Genomic DNA, 21,675 nt, shown 5'->3' on the forward strand with positions numbered 1-21,675 from the left:
CGTTCGGTTCAGTTCTTGAGTTCCTACAAGAAAAATTCTCCGCAGGGTTATCTCCGTCAACACTGAAAGTATATGTGTCGGCGATATCTGCTTATCATATTCCATTAGATAATGCATCATTGGGGAAACACCCTTGGGTCATACGTTTCCTTTGTGGTACTTTGAGGCGCAGACCTGCGGCACGCTCGAGGGTGCCTACTTAGGCAGTGGCACCCTCTTGTCTGGAGTTTGCACCAGGAATGGTAAAAGCATTTCTCTTCCCGAGGGAAGGATATGCTCCCAAGGTCCCGACTAATGTGCCGGGACCACTAATGCTGCAGGCTTTCTGTCCGCCTCCGTTCACTAGTCAAGACCAAGAGAAGCTAAATCTGCTATGTCCGGTCAGGGCCCTAGATGCATATGTCCACAGGGCTGCCCTGTGGTGAAACTCAGAACAGTTGTTTGTGTGTTTTTGGGTCCCCGAGCAAGGGAAAACCGGCTTCAAAGCAGATGCTTAGCAAGTGGATAGCTATTTCGCTCGCTTATGAGTCGGCCGGACATCCTTCACCAATGAGGGTCCGCGCCCACTCCACTAGGAGTATGGCTGCCTCTATGGCTCTTATTTCGGGAGTTTCATTGTCAGAGGTATGTGATGCGGCTGGGTGGTCCTCTCCGCATACATTTGTGAGGTTTTACAATCTTGACGTAGCCTCTACTCCGGGGTCCCGGGTGTTTCTGGGTTGATTCACACATACAGACATTTGGGACTCTGGCGGCGTGGGTATTGAGGTCCCCTAGCGTTTCGACGCAGCTCGAAGTTCCCTCGAGATAGGGAACGTCTCAGGTTACGTATGTAACCATGGTTCCCTGAGAGGGAACGAGACGCTGCGTCGAGATGCCATACTCCCGGCATGCCTGTGATCGATTTGTTCGACTTTTCCAGAAGCTAGTGACTGTTTGGTCCGGGCATGCTTTATAGCTTCCTGGTCGATGACGTCACCCGCCCGTGACGTATCGTCCCGCTATTGGACTGATTACACAAGTGCTTCATGACATGGCACGCAGAGGCGTCCCCTAGCGTTTCGACGCAGCGTCTCGTTCCCTCTCAGGGAACCATGGTTACATACGTAACCTGAGACGATTTTCTGAACATATACATTTTTTTCAATAAGTTAACATTTCTCTGTGAACAATTTATTTCATTTCAGCACTTTTTTGAGCAAACAAAACAATCAATATGTATTCAAATGTTTGGGTAAAATTACAAATCTATAAAAATTAAATGATTTAAAGGGATTGACTTCCCATTGACTTCCTTAGTAGAAAAAAAATACTAAGGAAGTCAATGGGACCCATCAACTGTCTGGTTACCGACATTCTTCAAAATATCTATCTTTGTGTTCAGCAAAAGAAAGAAATTCATACAGGTTGAGGGTGAGTAAATGATGACACAATTGAAATTTTTGGGTGAACTATCCCTTTAAAAACAGAAGGATTTCAAACCTGAATATTGTTTTTCTCCAATAATGTTTTTTTTCCATAACTATTATTCTTTTAAAACTTGACCTGGACTTCCTGGGCCTGAGTCTTCTGCCCTGTAGAAGAAGAAATTCATTATTAATGTAAAAGTTTAAAAACACATAAAGTTTTAAATAAATATTAGTATTTTTTATATGCTTTGTTGGTGGTTTGTGGAGTAGCATCCCCCAGGGCTGATATTTTTTTATAGCTTTACAAAAGATGTAAAATGTAAATGTATTTTCGTTAACACAAACTGTAACATCTGTAAAAATAACAACCTATTTTTAAAAGATAAAATGTAAATATTATGGAGTTGCAACTCGACTCTTATTAGACAGAATTGGTTTCTGTCATTTGCCATTACTTTAATATTTAATAACTGTCTACATGAATATTATAAAATTGTACATGAATATCCCACATTTCTGCCACAATACCATGTTTGCAGTTAGTGATACAACAGTGAAATTTATGTTTGTGAGTTCTGAATGGAAAAGTATTCTAACTGGCTGGTGTTGTCACACAATGTTCCTCCTGTTTTTCATGTCAGTGTTGTTGAATCACCTTGTGTTGACGCTGTAAAACTGCCTGATTTGAAAATGATGCTTGGCAGGCCTAAAGGGATAGTTCACTTTAAAATGAAAATGCTATTATCACATACTCAACCTCAAGTTGTTTCAAATCTGTATGAATTTCTTTCTTCTGCTGAACACAAAAGAGGATATTTTGAAGAATGTCGGTAACCAAACAGTTAACTGGAGCCAGTGACTTCCATAGTATTTTTTTTTTTACTATTATGGAAGTCACTGGCTCCAGTTAACTGTTTGGTTACCAACATTCTTCAAAATATCCTCTTTTGTGTTCAGCAGAAGAAAGAAATTCATACAGGTTTGAAACAACTTGAGAATAAATTTTAAAGTGAACTATCCCTTTAATAGACAAGTTGCTGGCCACCCCTGACTTTCAATCACCATTTAAAGGTATTCAAGGTAACAATTAAAAGTCTCACCTGGAATTAGTTGTTCTGCCAGTCATACTCGATGAAGTCCCTGATGACCACCTTCCCAGTTTGTCTGCTAATCTGGACCTTTGAATTGCACTCGCTGTGCTCTAGGTTAATTCTGACGAAGAATCTGAAAATAAAAACATTAGGCTATGCATTACCCTATCCAAGAAAAAATACCTCTTTTTTTTTTCTATTGGATCAGTAACAACTAGAGATTTTTGGAATGTAAGTGCAAGATGCTTTATATGTGAAGTAACCCTTAATATTGCCATCTATTGTGTATGTTGAGTGCTTGGATCTTACCGAGCATGATGAGTCTGGGAGTGTTTGGCAGGAAATCTGAGCCTCAGCGTTTGCTTAGGTGGAAGTTTCTTGTAACACAAAATAAAACGAAAACACAGTTTTAGAAATCACAAGTTCAATATTCATAAGAGAAAGTGTGTGGCAATACTGTAAAAAATTACAATTTCAAATCATTTTTATTTAAAGCTAACGTAGCTACTATTTAATAAAATAAAAGACGTTATAAATGTAATTTCGCCAGATAAGACAAATATTAATACAATATATGCTCCCAAAAGTCGGGAATGGCACTCTATTAACAATCTAACTTATAGTTTCTGCAGCTTGAAGGCAATGAAGTTCAGAAAAATCATGAAATTATTAAGAATATGTTAAGTAACGTAGCTTAACAGATAACGTTACCTCTAGCTGGCTGCGTTTTCTCGGCCCGCTTTTACTTCAATGTCTGATTCCTCAGGCGGCAACAGCAAGCAAGAGAAAAGAAACGAGAGATTATTAAACGGCTACCGCGCCAATAAATACAAAAAATTACACCATTTTAAATTAATGTCATTTCCCAATGCTAACGTTAGTCTTTAATCAAATTAAAGACGTTAAAAATGTAATGTTGCCGGATAAGACAAATCTTAATACAGTAGCCTACAGCCCATGCATGCTCCCACAAGTTTGAATAGCATTTTACCAATCTAGTTTCTGGGGGTTTCCATTCAGAAAAATCATGATTAATCACTATGAAAAATATGTTAAGTTAGGCCTAACGTACATACCTCGATCAGCTGCGTTTGCTTTCAGCTCGAGACCGTCGAGCGTCGGCAGGCTTTGGCTCACTGCCTCACGCGCATGTGGTGACAGGAAAAAAAGCGATCACATTATGTGACGGATCAGCACCAAAAGAGATCACATACACAATTTAATTTTTATTTAACAATACTATCCTTCTATAAATTAATGACGTTATCAAATGTTGCCAGACTAGAAAATATATCGAAATCATGCAGAAATATTTGTGGAAATAAAATTATAAAATGCACACACAGCATGAGACGAGTTTACTAGAAAGTGTGCCGCTCATTACTCTTTTCTCTCTGTGCACTCTTAAAGTTGAACAAACAGTTGACTTTACAAGAGTAAACTTTGGAAATACATTATGTTACCTTTCTGAAGTAAAAATTCGGATGAAAGTGGGGAATCTCGTAGCTTTCCTTGGCTGAAAAAAAAAATATTCTAGAAAATGCTGTATTGTGATTCACAGGAGAGAAAAAAAATACTGTAGAATTTACTCGCCATTGAAAAAAGACCATGATGCTTTGCAGATCTACAGCAACATGCTGTATACAGGTTCTACAGTAAGTATTTTCTCATTTTACAGTAATAATGCTGTGAAAACTACAGATATTGGTTACAGTGTAACAGCCAGAGACAATGACACTGGAGAAAGACCCCATTGCATAGCCGAAGATCCAAGGCGATGAAGTGAAGTTGAAGGCCCTGGCAAACGTCACTGAGCCACAGTGACAACCTCACGTGATGACAAGAGTGTGTCCAGAGGACAGACGGTGAGCTGGGGAAATGGGTCGAAACAGTCTGGGGGAAACAGTCATGAATCATGAATCAACATATTGAACCTTGTCAATCTTGAGTCCCTATAGAGTAGTATTGTGTCCTTCCCATCTCCGAAAAGTCTTTAGTTTTATCATATTTATAAAAGAAATATAGGCTGTATCAAGGCTTTCTGGAAAAAAAAAAACGAGTGGATGGAGGCGTATCGTGTGGGCGGAGCTAAAGAATGAATGCAGCTAAACAAATGTATTTAAACTCGAAACATCGCATGCTCCATTGATAAATTAACTACCATATGATTGTGTTGTTTACTGATGTTTACTAACGCGACGATAGCCAACAACATAGACATTTGAAGCAGTTTTACTCACCGCCGGTTTCCAAAGCAGGACCGTGAACCTTTATCACTGGGACCGCTCCGTCAAAAACACACTTCTTTGGTAATATTGTTGATTTTGTGAAGCCCTGAGACAGCAGTGACCATAGAAATCCACTTTTGCGACGCGACTGAAGCGTGATGTGACGCTTCTTGTAATTTCTGCGTTCAAATCAGTTCAAATGCAGCGCTGCCTTCCCGGAATGCTACGTGGGCGCGTTAAAGCCGCTTGACATCACCCATAGGAATGAAGTGGAGCGCGGCGCGACATAAGTGTTCACGGACGACTGGATCTGCACCTGAGAGCAGTGTTTATAGGCGTGCATTTGCTCTCTCGCTCTGGTCACGCGTGCGCGCACCCTACCGGGAGAAGAGCCCGTACGGCCCATACAAAGACCTTCCGACCCGACGACGTCAAGCGGACCCATACTCGAAAAAAACTCTCCGAAACTTGTGAGAAACCAGAAGGAGTATTTTTGACACAGAAATACTCCATCAAACGTCCAACATTAGTTTTTGAAACTTTGTCTATGTTTAGGATGGGAATCCAAGTCTTTAACAGTGTAAAAAGCTCAGTATGCATGAAACAGCATTTCACCCCCTTAACATAATAATAATAATAAAATAAAAACACTACAATTGCACATTCAACACAAGTAAATGCAACTTTTTTCTCCACTGAAATAGTTTGACCAGAGTAATAACGTCGTTTATAATCTGTAAACTGAGTTAAGCAAAACTGAACCATTATGAGCATAAAGCATAGAAAAAGTCACGACTAATTTTATTGTGTATATGAAGTTACATGTTTTGTCCAGCATTCTAACACTCTCATTCCCTTCATCCTTCCCATAAAACAACAAATAAAAATGTCACTCTCAGACATGTGACTTAATCAATCACTGCACCACAGACATGTGAAATTTTCTTTTCTTTTCTTCCTGTTTTTTTTTTTTTTTTGCACTCATGCTCATGTACTTTTACAATTATATTTTTGCATACTACTAATACATTACAAATAATATATGAATAATTTACATTTGTTGTTAAATTTATAGATAATTATGTGCAATACAACTGGAATGGTTGGCGGCACTGAATATAATTTACATGTTTCCTCCAGTGTATATCCCAAATAGCAGATAATTTGCAGAACCCTATTTTGAACACGGTTCAGTCTTCAGTGTCAGCTGCCACATAGCTTGGTTGTATGACAAGTACAAGCTCGGGAGTCTAGCCAAGCCTCCCAAGCCATTATATAACAAGACAGCAACTTGTTACAGACTATTGGGCTGAAAGAGACTCTACCTTAGGCTATGCAGCATACTTTTTCCCTCCAAAAAACTCCCCAAAGGTTTCAAAAAACAAAGCAGAGAGATTTCTACACGTTACTTTAATAGAAGTGCAAGCATGGTTTTATGTCAGTCACACAAAAAGTGAAGCTGTAGATTGTAAATCAAAACAGTATAACGCAAGCTGTTTGCTTCTCTCTGTGTCAGATGCACTTCACAATGTAACAAATATCCAAATATATATTTTGTATCTTGAGCAACATTTTACAAAAACATGTCAAAGTTTGGCTTTCTGAAATCCTTCTCATAGAAACATTCAGTCATTGACTAAAGAAATATAAGCATGAACAACTCAGTACAAAAGAGCATGCATTGTCACACAAGAGAACCCACACACACTCACAGCAAATTACATGGAAAGAATGTTCATTATATATATTTATAGTAAATATTTATCATCAGCAAATAGTAGTGAATTTTTTTAAGTAAATCGGAGTCCGAGGCAACAGGGCGTGTGCTAAAGGGTCAGACCGGGTCACTAAAGAGTGATTTAATCTTTTCAAGAGAAGCTTATGTAACAAGTTTGACTGTAACTATTTTTTGTCTTTCTCTAATTTTATAAAAAACAACTGATACTGGTTCTAAGTCATCACCACTGAAACACCATCATTACTGAATTATTTGAAGGCAGTCATGTCAATTTTCAGCTAATTAAATACAGACAGCACTGAAATGTCTCTCGCAAGCATTTACGTATATGAAGACCTATTATGTTTTATTGTTTTTTTTTTAGCATGTATCATGCACAATCACTTTGCCCCATTCCTAAGTGCAACACTTTAAAACGGATTGTGTGACCCTTGTGAATAAGAAGTGCACGTTATATTGAATGTACACTTTTAGAGTCTTCAGTCTTGAAATCTTCAAGTTTTGAATGATGTGTATGCATCTGTGTGGTGTTTTTAACATGCTTTAAGACAAACCATGTGCAAATTCAGTCAACATCATTGTTGAGTATTGGAGCGCTTCGGTGAACCCGTCTCAAAAACGTGGTTTGAAACCGCTGGCGTTTTTGACATCACAAACCAATCACATCAATGTGTAGGCGGGCTTTATCATATCGTTACTGTTTTCTGAAGTAGGGAGTCTCAAGAGAAGCTAGGATACCGTGGTATATTTGTCTGTTGATATGAAAAATTGTGTACATTTAGCAATATAGCAGTTTATTATGTATGCAATTTATATTACAATGTTGTGATGAACTATACGACGTTTCCTACTGATGTACTACGATGTTCAAAGCGCTTCTAAAGATGCTGATATTTAGAAGGCAGCTGTCTGACTCTGAGATGGTGAACATTAGCAACACATTATTAGCCGTTTAATAATGTAGTCAAGCAAAAGGCTAATCATATGAATTACCGTTATGTGTCTTGCGTTGTAAAGAGCGATGCCATTATGCAGCGTTTACTACAATAAATTTGAGCGAGTGGATCTCTGAGAGGCTGGGCTAATTTGCATATTCATGGTGCGGGCATACTAAATGAAGCAAGAGTGTAGAGTTACACTTAATTAATGACACTTAATTTTGGTGATCAAAGATGAGATTTAAGGAAAAAATATTATTGACTACATGGGGATTTTTTCAGATAATATAATATGAATGAAATAAAATGGCACTTAAGTGTACTTAAAAAGATGGGACTCAGAGAGCTCTTGGATTTCATTGAAAATATCTTAATTTGTGTTCTGATGATGAACGAAGGTCTTATGGGTTTGCAACGACATGAGGATGAGAAATTAATGACATTTTTGGGTGAATTATCCTTTAAATGGTTCAAAAAGCACTCTAAAGTTAAGCTAATGAATATTTAAACTAATACATATATATTATATAATGGATATTTAAATAATAATGGATTTATTTAAATAAATGAATCCATTTAAATAATACATTTTTAATTTAATTTCAATCAACTTGAATTTGTGTGCTTAAGCATACATATTTTAAAGTATATTAGTTCCTATTTTAAACGTGTCCTAAAGTGTACTTCCTTTTCACAAGGGAATAATCAAAATGAGTGATTGTTGTATTGTAAGTGTAAGTTTCAAAAGCCAACTGTAACACTCTGTCTACTAATATACATATTCTTTATAAACAACTTCTAGTGTCGACTTCTGACTTTCACGGACCCTCGTTCTGCAACATCAACCGCTCTGTCTTTCAGTGTCTTCGTTTTTTCCCGTTCAATAGTAGCCATAAGAATTTTACTTTACTCACTTTCCAGAAAAAAACCTCCCCTCTCTTTGATTTGACTTTCACAACCTGCATAACATGGGTTTCCTGACTCTCCTCACCCAAAAATGAAAATTCATAAATGACTCACCCTCATGTGGTTCCAAACCTGTAAGTTCTTCAGAACACAAATGAAGATCTTTTTGATTAAATTTGAGCGCTTTCTGTCCCTCCATTGACACACTGTAAAAAATTATTTAAAAAAAAAAGTTACTTGGTTGTCTTAAAATTTTGAGTTCATTGAAATTAAAAATTTGAGTTAATACAATGAACATTTTTTGAGATTCGACAACCTTTATTTAAATATTATTAAATTTTGTGTGTTTTATTTTTGATGATGCAGTTAAACATGCCAAATAGAGCTATTTTCATGATTTATCAAAAAATGTTATGCGGTTCAGATACAATAATATTTTGAGTTTCTATTTATTAAACAAATTTCCTTCATTGTATCAACTCAATTTTTTTATTTCAATAAACTCAAAATTTTAAATTAAGGCAACCAGGTTACTTACTTTTATAAGTTAAACCAACAACATGTTTGTACAGTGCAGCTATGCAACTACTGATGCATAAAGAGATTGTAAAACGAATCCAATTCAGCGTTTTAGTCCAAATTTTCTGAAGAGACATGATCACTTTATATAATGAACAGATTGAATTTAGGCTTTCAGATTTCATCGAAAAGATGAAGACGAACAAAAGTCTTATGGAACGACATGAGGATGAGTAATTAACGTCATTTTTTGTTGGAACTATCCCTTTAACGTCTACAAGAACTGCTATCATTGGCTTTGTAGAGTCTCAGTCTATGAGGCCCCATTTCCTTTGGATTCGCCTGTGAAGGCCCAAGATTAGCTTCTGTCATTGACCTTTGTGGTTGACACTGTCTAAAGGGTGACCCATACGGGACAGGACCAGCTGGAGCCGATGCTGTGCTTTTGGTTGGGGACAGAAAAGTCAGGGGTGATTGACTCAAACTGTCTTTTTGGTTTTTCGGTGGAGGTTCATATGCAACCTTTGCCTTCCATTCTGCCGGGGGCTCGGGTAAGAGCTTACTCTGAGCGGCATAGCGCAGGTTGGAGGCAATAGACTGCTGAATGTCCAGGAATGTAAACGCTTCATCCACGAGCCCCAGTGGGTGGCGTGAGGCAGCTTCCCAAGGGGTGGGTGGCTTGTAACCCCTGTCTAGCCGGGCAGTCTGTCCCACCGCTGGCTGGACAGAAGCGGGTTGCGATGCAGGTCTGGGTGATGGAGAAAATGAAACCGACCTGGGACTGAGACCTGCTGCTGAAAGTCTAACGGGTGGTGACAAGGATGAGCTCCTAAGCCCCTGAAATGAGCAAACAAATATGTGTAAAACAATTTTCATGGCAATAAACAATCACAGTTGCAGATTCATAGCCATGGTAAAGACACAGAAAACAACGCTGATGTAAAAAACAATTTTCACTAGTAAATTTTACAATTAAATACAAAGAAACAGAAAGTAGCACGTTGAGGTTAATGTGAAATTTGCAGATGGAAAGACTGAAGTAGTATTTTCAATAATCTATATTTTGGCTGGGACTGGACTGGAATTTGTGGCCAAGGATTCATAAGATGCTGCACTTGTGCAGTGGGCTGAGTATATTCCAATAATTTTTGTTTTATTTACAAATTTGAAAATATATTTTTTTTTACAGTGTATGTGGATGCATACAACAACAATTTTCCTCTAGGTTTCCACGTGGACTGAACATAATACCTAAGGTCAACAAGAAAGACTGTTCTGCCACCGTCTGGTTATGATATGAACATGCAAGACAAAATTTCTTCAATTTATTAGATAACCAGACTCTCCAAGATTAATAAAATTAGCATTTTGAAAAATGATCCAGCATAATATAAAATAAATAAATAAAAAAAACTATCCAGGTTCTTTTGCTTTTAGAAAAACAAGGACAGGAGGCTATGAACTATAGTCACGAAGACATGTGATTTTATTAATGATAAGTTGATTTTAGTGAGTTTATAGTATGAAAAATGTTGTTGCTAAAATCAACAGAGCGCCTAAAGGGACATGGTGATAGAAAAAAAATTCTTGCAAATGTTTTGTTCCCCTGAAAAACTTCGCTCTTTTGAGTTCTTTGCGATTGAACGGATAGTTTGAAAGAACCCAAAAGCATTAAAACTATATTTCCCCCACCACCACGTCCCTTTAGGTGCTCCGTACAGGGAGTGTTTCCTGCGGAATTAAGCTACTTTCACACTATTTCTGCGGGGTTGTTTTTTTCTTTTGCGGGTTTTAAAGCAATTGGGCAGTTTATTTTAGTCAAACCTGGCAACCTTGACATAAGGGACAAATTATATGTCAATGCGTTTGCATTCTCTCACCAATTTTTTTACGTTCCCCTGAGAAATATTGAGTTAGTGCGCAAAATATTTGCGTTCCCCAGATAAAATTTGCCTTTGCTCGCAAAGGTTTTGTGAGGGAAGGCAAAACTTTTGTTAGCAGATGCAAAAGCATTCAATTGTATATTTTTTTCCAACACCATGTCCCCCGAGGGTCTCCATGAAAAAGTAATCAAATAAAAAACATTTAAATGTATTTATTTTGTACAATTAATTTAATGTTTACTTATAAAAAGCCAGTATTTCTAAAATGTGAAATGAGTAATAGTTTCATTAGTTGAATGTTCAATGGCAGTAAAGACTGCTTAATGTTGACTTATATAATATCAATTAGTTGTTGCTGTTGCACATTTTCATTGTATAAAAACATAAATGAATAAGTCTAAAGTCATATAAAAGTGACAGGAGTCATAAAGTGAAGTGCTCTCCTCCCCTGCTTTTAAGTCATGGGACCAGAGATCACATTTCTCCAAATATAGCTTCTGGAGCAGACCTTGCAGGGCATTCATTCATATCATTTCCACTTTCCCCCGATTATGAAGTATGTATTAGCTCCTGAAATTATGATGCAACACAGGTTCAAATTTAGAACAATACTCACAGCTTCCCTTTAGGAGTTCTTATTTTAGCTGTCAATATGGATCTATAAAACTGCATATCTGAAAGGATTTTACGTTAAATGTAATCTCCTACCTTTATTGTTGGAGAGCAAGGGGGATTGAGGATTTATTTGTAACTAAATGTATCACAATCACACATAAGATACAGTAAAGTAACTGGTGGTATTGAATAATAAATAAAATGTATAACTGGATGGAATGATTAAATGATTTATACACATTATTCCCTTAAAATATCCACTGACTTATTTGTAGTAACGTTAACTCTTTACTTACCTTATATAAACTGAGAAGTATTACTGACAGATACTCTAAAAAGGATTAAGAAAGCAAAGAATAGTGAGAGGTGAAAAAATAATGCAGATTGGAAAGATGTATGTGAGTGAGGTCCATGCAAAATCAAACAAACAAAACTGAAACAGTAATTTTAATGGCACTGTGGTACAAGTTACAAATAGTGTACTATGAAGAAAATATCACACAAAAAATGAACAGAAGACAGCAAAGAAAAGAAAAGAAAAGAAGAGAGCCGTCAAACTAAAAATGAACATTTTTAGAACTCTTCCACTTATTATATCTGTTTTATTTGACATTCTAGTTGAACTGATGAATATTAAAGCAAACAAAAAAGCGTAACATAAATTTCTCCCTCAAGAAAAGTCTACTTATCTTCATAAAAAGTAAAAATTCTCTCCAACCATGTACCAGCTGTTAAACAATGAAATAGTGACATTATTCAACCTACTTGAAAAAAACATACTGAGTACATTCATTTTGTCTTTTATGAAGAAAGTCTAAAACATTAATTACAATTTAGAAATGTTTTTTTCCTCAGAAGGTAGGAGCTGATAGAAATTTAATTATAAAATATTCACCATACATTCCCTCTCAGTTATACTGCATCTCCTTGCACTGTTATAATACATTGTTAACTTGCATCTTCTTAATATCATTGAACTATTCTTATATTTATTTCTGCCTGTCAACTGAGGTATTGTAAAATATCACATACGCATATGCTTGTGTGAAAGCTGATACTGCAAATCCCTTTGGAAGCTGTGTTAAGCTTTTACACATTTTTAATATGATTATATATTAGTTGGTTTAAAAAGGATTACATCCTTAAATTGTATTGCAAATCAGTTACTCAGTAGCCCTCATAACAGACCATTATGCCTATCTCTCTTTTTTCACCTGCAATAATTTTCCATTATCCATTCCATGTTTCTCTTCTCAAACTCACACTCAACCCCAATTCCCTTTGACCAAAATTATGTCTAACGCATTAAATTAGTCATTTTTGAGTTGACTAATACACAAGCCTGTAGCAAGAGAGGCCTATAAAATATCAGTATAAACATCATGTGATGTCATTTTGAAATGTCTATGCCCTCTTCTTTTTTACTCATTTGGCAGATCTTAACTGTAATTTGTAACAAACAATATTTTGGTACTACAAAAGTATCTGCATCTTAGCTTAGTTCTTGTTTTTACCTTAGTTCTTAAGGTAAAAAGCACTGGGGGAAAAAAATCACTATAACTATTTTTCAGCAGTGCTTGGCTTCCACACCTGAGCCGCACTCTTCTTAGCTGAAAATTTTGGCTTTGGGGCAGCAGTGATACTACCTCCAGAGACAGAGTCAGCTCTTGCCGCTACTGGGAAAGATGGTACAACATAAGAACTAGGGGCTGGTTGGTAGGAAAGTGCAGGTCCAGCTTGATATACTGGATTAGGACCTGCCTGATAGGAGGGTGGGGAGGGATGCTGGTAGGGTGGACTTGGTGCTTGTTGGTAAGGATTTAAAGGAGGTTGTTGGTAAGTTTGTTGGGGGTTGTATTCTTGTTGATATGGGACTTGATGAGGATGTTGTTGATAAGCATTTAGGACCGGCTGATATGTGTCAGGGGGGACTTGGTGGTAAAGGCCATCATGCATAGGTGACTGACCAGCCATTCCATAGGGTTGCTGGGCCTGTTGTGGCATAAAACCATAAGGGGGAGGGCCTTGGTTATATGTCATTTGCTGGTTTTGATTTGGAGCACCTAGTGCTTGGGCTTCAATTTGGGCCTGGGCCTGAGCCTGGGCTTCAGCTGCTTTTTGAGCAGCTAGCTTTTCAGCTGTCTCCTTTTCTGCAGCAAGTTTCTCTGCTGCTGGGCCATAGGTGAAAAGGGAGGATTTCAGCTGATAGGGCTGATGTTTCATGACATCGAGAACATGAAGAGGTTTCGGGGCAGGTTTTCCCTTATCTTTGCTTTTGTTCTTGTTTGTTGTTGAAGAGCTAGAGGGGGGAGGCTGTTTCATAGCACCCGGTGGATATGACGGTGAATGAATTGGATTATATGCCAAAGGTGGGGGAGCCCGGCAATTGGGTGAATATTTCCAGGAATTTGACAAAGAAGCAGAAGGTGAAGATGGTCTTGCCTTATTTGACTGCACTGTGGTAGAATCCACAATGTACTTCTCCATTCTTGATTGCCTCTTGGCGAAAAGTTCAGCTCCTTTCCCTTTCAAGGCTGGCATCTCGAAAGCTGAACCAAAACCTGAGGTTGACATACTACTTGTTGGAACAGGGGATGGTACCTTGGTCCCAGGGGTATATGAATTCATTCGTCGTGGAGGAGTGGGCTGAGTGGTCTGAGATGGACTCCAAGGCTTGATTGGTTGAGATGGCGACTTCTGGGTTGCAGTTTGGGCTATGTTTCCAACTGAACCTTGCTGGTGTTGGGGTGCCCAAGCATTTACAGCTGGTTGAGACTGAGATTGTGGCGGTATCCATTGGCTCACAGGTGGCGGTGATGCCTGCTGTTGAGGTTTTGGTGCCCATGGAGGATGCACCTGAGGCTGAGTTGGTGGCATTGGCTGAGCCCAGGGAGGCTGAATTTGATTCTGTTCAGGTGTCCAAGAGTTTATTACCTGTTGAGGATGTTGTTGAGAAGCAGGTTCTTGTCCCCACTGTGGATGTGGCTGGGACTGGACTGGTATTTGTGGCCAAGGATTCATAGGTTGCTGCACTGGGGCAGTCGGCTGAGGTGGTGAATGAGTCTGTTGAGCCCACGGAGGCTGTGCTTGAACTGGACTCTGTGGTTGAGTCCAGGCATTTGCAAATGGCTGTGGTGGCTCTTGCTGCTTGGCCTGAGAGACCCAAGGTGGTTGTGGCTGTGACTGCCTCTGAGGTTGAGCCCAAGAAGGCTGTGGCTGTTGCTGAGGGGGTGACGCCCAATGTGGCATTAACTGGGATTCTTGGAACTGTTGTTGTTGGGTCCAGGTTGGCTGTTCCTGGGCTTGATTTTGATCTTGTCGCCAAACATTAATAGGTGGCAGTGCTGGCTCTTGGGTCTGAGACCATGGGGCTTGCGGTGTTGACTGATTTGGACTTGGTACCCACGAACTGATTTGGGACTGAGGCTTTGCTTGATGCTTGGGTGGGGGTGAGGTTTTAGGCTGTGTTACCCAAGAAGGCTGGGATTGTGTTTTAGAAGGCACTTGCATTTGTACTTCTGAAGGACCCTGAGACTGTGTCATCCATTGTGGCTGTGTTTGAGACTGGTTTTGAGATGGGACTTGCAATTGGACCTCATTTGGACCCCAAGAACTTACTGGAAGCTGCTGATGACCTTGAGTTGGAGCTGGATCCCATGATAGGGCAGATGGATCTGACTGCATAACAGGTGGTGCAACAGGATGAGCAGAATTAATTTGGTGCTGGGGTTGTTTCTCACTCCAGGTTTCTGGTTGCTGGTTCAGCTCCATCTGAGATTCTGGTTGTTTCCAGGCATTACTTGGAGCAAGTTGTTCAGGACAGTGTTGAATATTTTGGGAATCAGGGGCCAATGTAGGTTCTACTTCAGACATGGTTGGGGCCCCTGTTTCGGGGACGAGAGCAGCCTCAACCCCTGTGACTGGAGCTTCTGTAGGTCCTGGGACACTGTTTGTAGTTTGCTCTGGGATGGGTTGGTCACTAGATTCTTGTTGAATTGACCATGGGGGAGAAGCTGGGTTAATGTGAGGTTTAGGAGCTACTGGTGGTGGAACTTTATGTTTCATCTTAGGAGACTGAAGAAAGTTGCAGGCTTCAGCTCCTAAGCTTAAATAATCTTCTTCTGGACATGACTCAAAACCTGCCTTCTTGTCATTCCTGTTGAGGAGATTCAACAGAGCAGGATTAGGTGAAACCTTTGGAGACTCTTTGAAAGTAAACATAGGTTTACTGGCACTCCTCCTCCTTGTATCTTGCAAGATACCAGTCTTGATAGCAGGCACAGATATACGCTCATCACGGGAAGCAATCTGTTCACCTTGTCCCAATGAACACCCAGATTGTTCTTGATTATCTGCACTTGTGGGGGAGGAAAATGGAGCGGCCACTCTATTTTGAATTAAAAATGGTTTGGCACTTCTGTTTGTGACTGATGGCTGCATTTCATTCTGCACTTGCTGATCAAATGTGCCATTCATATGATGTGAATACTGTTGCACTTGTTGCTGTTGGAAGTGTTGTTGCTGATTGTATGATTGGACATTTTGATACATTTTTTGTTGCTGGTAGTCTTGCTGTTGTTGATACTGTTGTTGCTGTTGCTGGTATTGTAGCTGCTGCTGGTAGTCTTGATACTGCTGCTGCTGCTGCTGCTGCTGCTGTTGTTGATAGTACTGTTCTTGGTACTGATGATGTTGTTGCTGTTGCTGCTTTTGAACTGATATGCTGTGGTGTAGATTTACATCCATGTAATTTTGGGTTTCTTGTGCATTCATATAAGCACGTTCCTCCATGTGTTGGTATGTTTGATGTGTCTCAGGCTCCTGTGTCGCTTCAACAGGGATCCCCTTCCGTCTCATCTCTTCATGTTCAGCTACTATCTCATCCATGCGCTGTTTGCGCTGGGCAAACATGAGAGCTCCTTTCCCCTTGGTCTCAGGTAGTGCCTCCATATCTTGCTTGTTGTCAAGCTTGCGCTCTATCTCAAGTAATCCGGTATCCCAATCAAAGCTTACAATGCTTTTCTGAACTGTGGCATTCGTAAAGAAATCCTCATCAAATTCTGTTTCACTTGTGGCTAGAACAGTGAACTCAAGAGCGTGCTCCTCCTTGTCGTCTTCGTCGTCCTTATAATCTGGCTCGTCCTCACCAGTACCGTAGCTTACAAGTGTATACTTCTTGGCCCTCTGTCTATGCTTCTTAAACATCAACACCCCTTTGTTATGAGGGTTTGGGGCAGGGGCAGACAGCAGGAGAGCAATGCGCTTGCATTTGGACTTGGCCTCTTTCACCTGCTTCTCTGAAAGGCTCTCACTGCGCCGGAGCCCTAAGAATGACACAAAAAACCAGGAGTTTAGGATATGGGCTGGTGAGGTCATAAAGTAGGGATATTGCACATGGTCAGTCCTGGTGGCCTAATTCACTGAACGTGTATGAAGCATATAAATAGCACTGTTATATGAGCAGCCAACAAGTCATTTTATGTGAGAGGTCTTGAACTGAGAAAATACAAGAATCAATTAAGAACCCTGTAGCTAACTCGTTAATGTTAAACCAAATACATAATTGTTTGTTAAAATATGCATCTGAATACATGCAATAGAGATTTTGTTGTTTAAAATGAAATAATGCATGACAATGTGTGACACGTATATCAAAATGTATTGTAAAAAAGTCTCCGCTAATCAAGTAATGCATCCCAGATTTAGCAGGTGTTAAATAGAATTTACCGATCCCCTGACCCATATTATAACTAATGACTCAATAAGTCATTCTCCAAATAGAGATTTGACAACACCCTCACCAATTAACTAAATCTGTGATCCATGTATAACAGCCAGATATTAACATAAGCCACTTACAGCTGTGAATATGTCTAGAGCACGTTAGTGAGACTGAGCCAATAGCAGATCCAGCAGAGAGAAAAAAGAGAGTAAAAATAGCCCTGGGGCCGTGTGTGGACTTGCTAGTGCCAGAGAGCTAATACAAGCCCATATGTGTAGCTCCAAAAGCTGTAAAAAGAAACACACAAAAAAACACACACCCTGTTCTGTTTTAGTTAATATACCTACAAGTACCGCAAAGCCCCATATTCCCACCAGACTGTGTCAGTCCTTTCCAAATAGGTTTGGCTAAAACTTTACACATTTCTGATTCTTGTATTTCCAATATCAAGGTGTACAGAGCCATAGATGAGTGCTCCTTCCATTTCAGTGCTGCTAAGATGGCCATTTACAAAGGATCGGGTTACAGGCCAGAGTTGCACATGTTGATGTCTGTCAAATGGCACTTCTGCAAGCATCATTAGCATGCCCATGTTTTATTCTTAACTTTACTAGTCATGTCACCCTGTGAGCCCCCACCCATCACTGCAACAGTGAATCATTGCCTAGTTCTTTATCTATCTATCTATCTATCTATCTATCTATCTATCTATCTATCTATCTATCTATCTATCTATCTATCTATCTATCTATCTATCTATCTATCTATCTATCTATCTATCTATCTTAAAGTATTACAAAACATGTATCCATGCTCTTGCTCACAAATCACTGAAAGTATGCAAAATACAGACCATAATAAAGTAACACAAAAAGGTTGAAAAGAAACAAATTGGACATGAATTGTGTTTAATGATTTTTACATCATAACTTTAGACATTACATGCACAAGAAATCCACAGCTGACTCCATCAGTTCACTGATGCTATATCTATAACCTAAGCTTTTAAAACAAGAAATGATTGCCATTCTTGCAAACAGATACTATATCACTATAACAAACAACATACTGAAATTCAGATGTTTACTTACTGGCGTGCCTTGCCCGGTGCTTGTTGGGCTTGTTGACCTCCCTCTCCGATTCAGAGTCCCACTCCTCTGAGGGAAGTCCAAAGGACACAGAAGAGGAGGTGGGAGCTTCTTCAATGTGCCCTCCTTCTTCCCCACCAGAATCCAACCGTTCACTGGCCTTTACCCCCTCCTTTTCAGAACTACTTCCAGATAACTGCTGCACTGTCACCTCCACCTGTCTTGGCAAAGCAGGGGATTTGCTAACCAACACACCCCATTGACCAAGGGGTTGACGGTCTCGTCTGGGTATATAAAGAGGGCTATCTGAAGAAAATGCAGTGGTGGTATAGTTCTCATCCGTCTTTATAGTATGGATGTCTCCCAAAACTCCACAAGCACTGCCTAATGCAGTACAATCTGGCTCTTTCAGGGTGGTCTTGGAGAGCGAGAGCTGCAATTCGACCACCGATCCTGGGGTTACATCCAAATTGGTGTCTCCACCTCCCTGGGCATAAGTGCCTCTACCTTTATTACTAGTAGCAGGTATTTGAACTTGCGTGCGGACCAATCGAGTCCCCACAGGACACTCCCCATCGCTGTCTGTTTCCCCATAATATGCTTCATCCTGGGACTCAGAAATGTATATTTCCTGGGGGTCTGGATGAAGCCTGGATGGAGAAGGGATCCGAAAAGTGGTACTAACCACTTCAAAGCTCTCCTGAGGTTGAACACAGCATCTGCAGGGGGGAGATTATAGTAAACTTAATTTACAGTTAATCTGTCCATTCAAACCCCAATACTTTTTGTAAGGCAAATCAGTTATTGGAACTAAGAAAATGACCTTGACTTTTAGTTAATATTATGAAAAGCAAGACTGAAGCATTACTTTTTCTGTGAATAATGCATTAGTGTTTTATTACCGTTAATCCAAAGTTATCTAGGTCAGTGATTTTGTAGTACACAGTGGGTGATTTAGTATGTCTGGTATTTCAAATGTCAAGATGGTCATGAACAAGACTTTTAATTCAAGCCACAATATGTCATTTTTCACCACTCGCTCTCGGCTCTCGACCTCTCACTTATTCAAAACTAAGGCTTAGCTTGATGACACCTAGATTTCGCAGAGCTTTTTATTGAGCCACAGACAACTTCTTCCTCTTTTTACGGTCATGCAGAAAGCAGGTTATGTGACATACGTATATTTAAGAGTAAGTGAGTGGATAACCTCAACTTTCAGGGTAAGTAAGTAGCCATAGCAACTCACTCTCTGAACACAACCTGTTCCAAAGCAGCTCAAGATCGAGGGTTAGTTTGCTTAAGAGGTATTCAGATGTGCTTTATATAATTAACAGAGTTATTAATATAACCAAACTTGTTCCAGTTATATAATATACCATACTGTATATTAATTCTGAAGAAATGTTTAAATGTTATTCGTTTTTGAATCCAGCATACCAAAAGTTAGCAAGGTTTGGGTTAATCAACTGAGAGTCCAGGGTATATGTGACGGTAAGTTAACCTTGCTTTCTGGAACACCCCCCCCCCCCCCCCCAACCCCCAACCACCTGCAAACACAAGGAGAATATGTAGGGAAGCAAACAAAAGAGGGTAATGAGGGAAGACAGGTGGGGAAAAGGGATGGGTGGGGTTAGACAATAGACAGGACAGCACATGGCACAAGGAAATACATGACAAGTCATGTGCTCACTCTAATGGGCGATATGAATGATGTGCAATATACACAATAAAAAATTGGCCTGTGATAGAGATTTTAATTCTATTGTACTATCGTGAAAATGCGTGTTGATGACCCAATCTACCCATGAAATTTGGAGCCACAAACTGCAATGCGTCATCGTATTCATCATCTTGATTAAACACTGCTGAAAGCGAAACAGAGGAGCTGGTGAAACATCCATTATTTGGATATAAGCCATCCGAGGAGCAGCAGCAATACATACTGTAGAGTGGCTGGGGCAACAGTCCCAGCTAAAAGAGGTAACACGACTAATCTGTTCTACCACCTCACAACATTCACCTCAGGAGGTTTACCTTATTGTTATTATTATTATTTTTTTTTTAATCATCAATACATAAGTTGCATCTGGTTTAGTATGAGTGGCAAAAAGACTTTAAATATTGCATTGACTTCTAATACTTTTAGTAATGCTATACCTTTTTTGCTAGACTAAAAACCTCATTAAACAAATAAAATATGCAATACATTGATTTAAGCAAAGAATCAGCCACAGTACATCAAGGAACATTTGCCCAAGCAATACAATACCTTTTGACAAGCAGCTGTAGACAGTCAGCAGAGACCTCAATGAGAGCAATAGCATCTGAGAGACTGAGGTTAGAGCAAGGCTTTCCATTTACTGACACCAGTTCATCATTCTCACACAATCCAGCTAGGGCAGCGGGACTACCATCCTCTATCTAGAAGACAATAATGATCACATATTTATTAATGGGCAGTTTTAGCAATTAAACCTATATCATTTAACACACATTTAACATTGTTAATGCACACAAAAAAGTGTTCGTAGAATTTTATTTTAGTACATAATCACTAAGGTAGTAGCTTAATGCATATTATTTAGAAGAGGAAATACATTTGAGAATAAATGAATACATTATTTCCAGGAAAAATACAGATAAAAAAAGAAAAGTAGTATACAGGTAAGAAGTTTCAAAGTGATTTTTTTACTCCCTTACTTCATTCATCCACTTCAATTGCATAAACCTTAATATTACAAAAATGAATTATAATACTGCACTAGCTAGTTGACAAAAAAATTGTTAGCCGAAGCATATTAAATGCTAAGCATTAAAAACTCCTTCAACAAAGCCATTAGACATTAGCTGTATTAGTCCACACCCTAAGCAAATGTTCCACTCTTCTCCACAATGGTAACCCATAATAATTTAAATTGTTCTAATAATTCCAACATAATTGAATATTAAACACAATCAAGTCTCCGTCTGTCTCATTTTGCTCAAAAATGCATAAAAAAACACCTTTGCCTAATAAATAACAACATTTACTCTCTTGATTTAGCCATATGCAAAGCACGTTGGGAACTAACAAGCCCCGCTCAGTTTCAGTTAATGCAACACAAAGCATTCATGTAACACAACACAAACAGATTAAGTTTGATTTCAGTTTGACTTATATTTAAGTGGATTGAACACAATCAAATTAAGTTGGGACAAAATGTTTAGCAATTGTGTTGCTTTAGCTCATTTTAATTAAGCAATTTGAACAAGCAGTAAAAAGCCTTTTTTTTCATTGTAGGAATTACAAGGCCAGGGTGACTTATGAGGACATTACCCTTGTCACCATTTTTCAAAATGCTTATAAATCATACAGGATGAGTTTTTTTGAGAAAGTAAAAATGCAGAATGTTTCCTGTGATGGGTAGGTTTAGGGGCAGGGGCAGTGTGTGTGTGTGTGTGTGTGTGTGTGTGTGTGTGTGTGTGTGTGTGTGTGTGTGTGTGTGTGTGCGTGTGCGTGTGCGTGTGCGTGTGAGTGTGTATGTGTGTGTGTGTGTGC

The 21,675-nt window shown here is 39.1% G+C and overlaps 1 protein-coding gene and 1 long non-coding RNA gene across 3 annotated transcripts in view; both read right to left on the reverse strand.

Annotated features, from left to right (window-relative positions):
• Window positions 1–1,489: 1,489 nt before the first annotated feature.
• On the reverse strand, window positions 1,490–3,888 carry LOC137083020 (uncharacterized). The gene is made up of 5 exons (XR_010906439.1): window positions 3,577–3,888; window positions 3,212–3,254; window positions 2,810–2,877; window positions 2,510–2,633; window positions 1,490–1,574 (listed from the first exon to the last, which is right to left on the reverse strand). It is a non-coding gene; the product is annotated as an uncharacterized lncRNA (long non-coding RNA).
• A 2,233-nt stretch (window positions 3,889–6,121) lies between these two features.
• LOC137043274 (synaptopodin-2-like) overlaps window positions 6,122–21,675 on the reverse strand; it is a 37,158-nt gene continuing 21,604 nt past the window's right edge. Inside the window, exons 2-5 of one of the 2 annotated variants that reach the window (XM_067419595.1) lie at window positions 20,407–20,558; window positions 18,141–18,856; window positions 13,770–16,651; window positions 6,122–9,666 (exon numbers count right to left, since the gene is read on the reverse strand). In XM_067419595.1, coding sequence (XP_067275696.1) covers window positions 9,097–9,666; window positions 13,770–16,651; window positions 18,141–18,856; window positions 20,407–20,558 — 4,320 coding nt within the window. In that variant the 3' untranslated portion in view covers window positions 6,122–9,096. Of the gene's footprint in view, window positions 9,667–9,723; window positions 16,652–18,140; window positions 18,857–20,406; window positions 20,559–21,675 lie in introns of those variants that run through there. The other variant, XM_067419517.1, reaches the window with a different exon arrangement.

Source organism: Pseudorasbora parva, chromosome 1 (genome assembly GCF_024679245.1).
Source record: "Pseudorasbora parva isolate DD20220531a chromosome 1, ASM2467924v1, whole genome shotgun sequence".
In the NCBI taxonomy this organism is placed as follows: domain Eukaryota; kingdom Metazoa; phylum Chordata; class Actinopteri; order Cypriniformes; family Gobionidae; genus Pseudorasbora; species Pseudorasbora parva.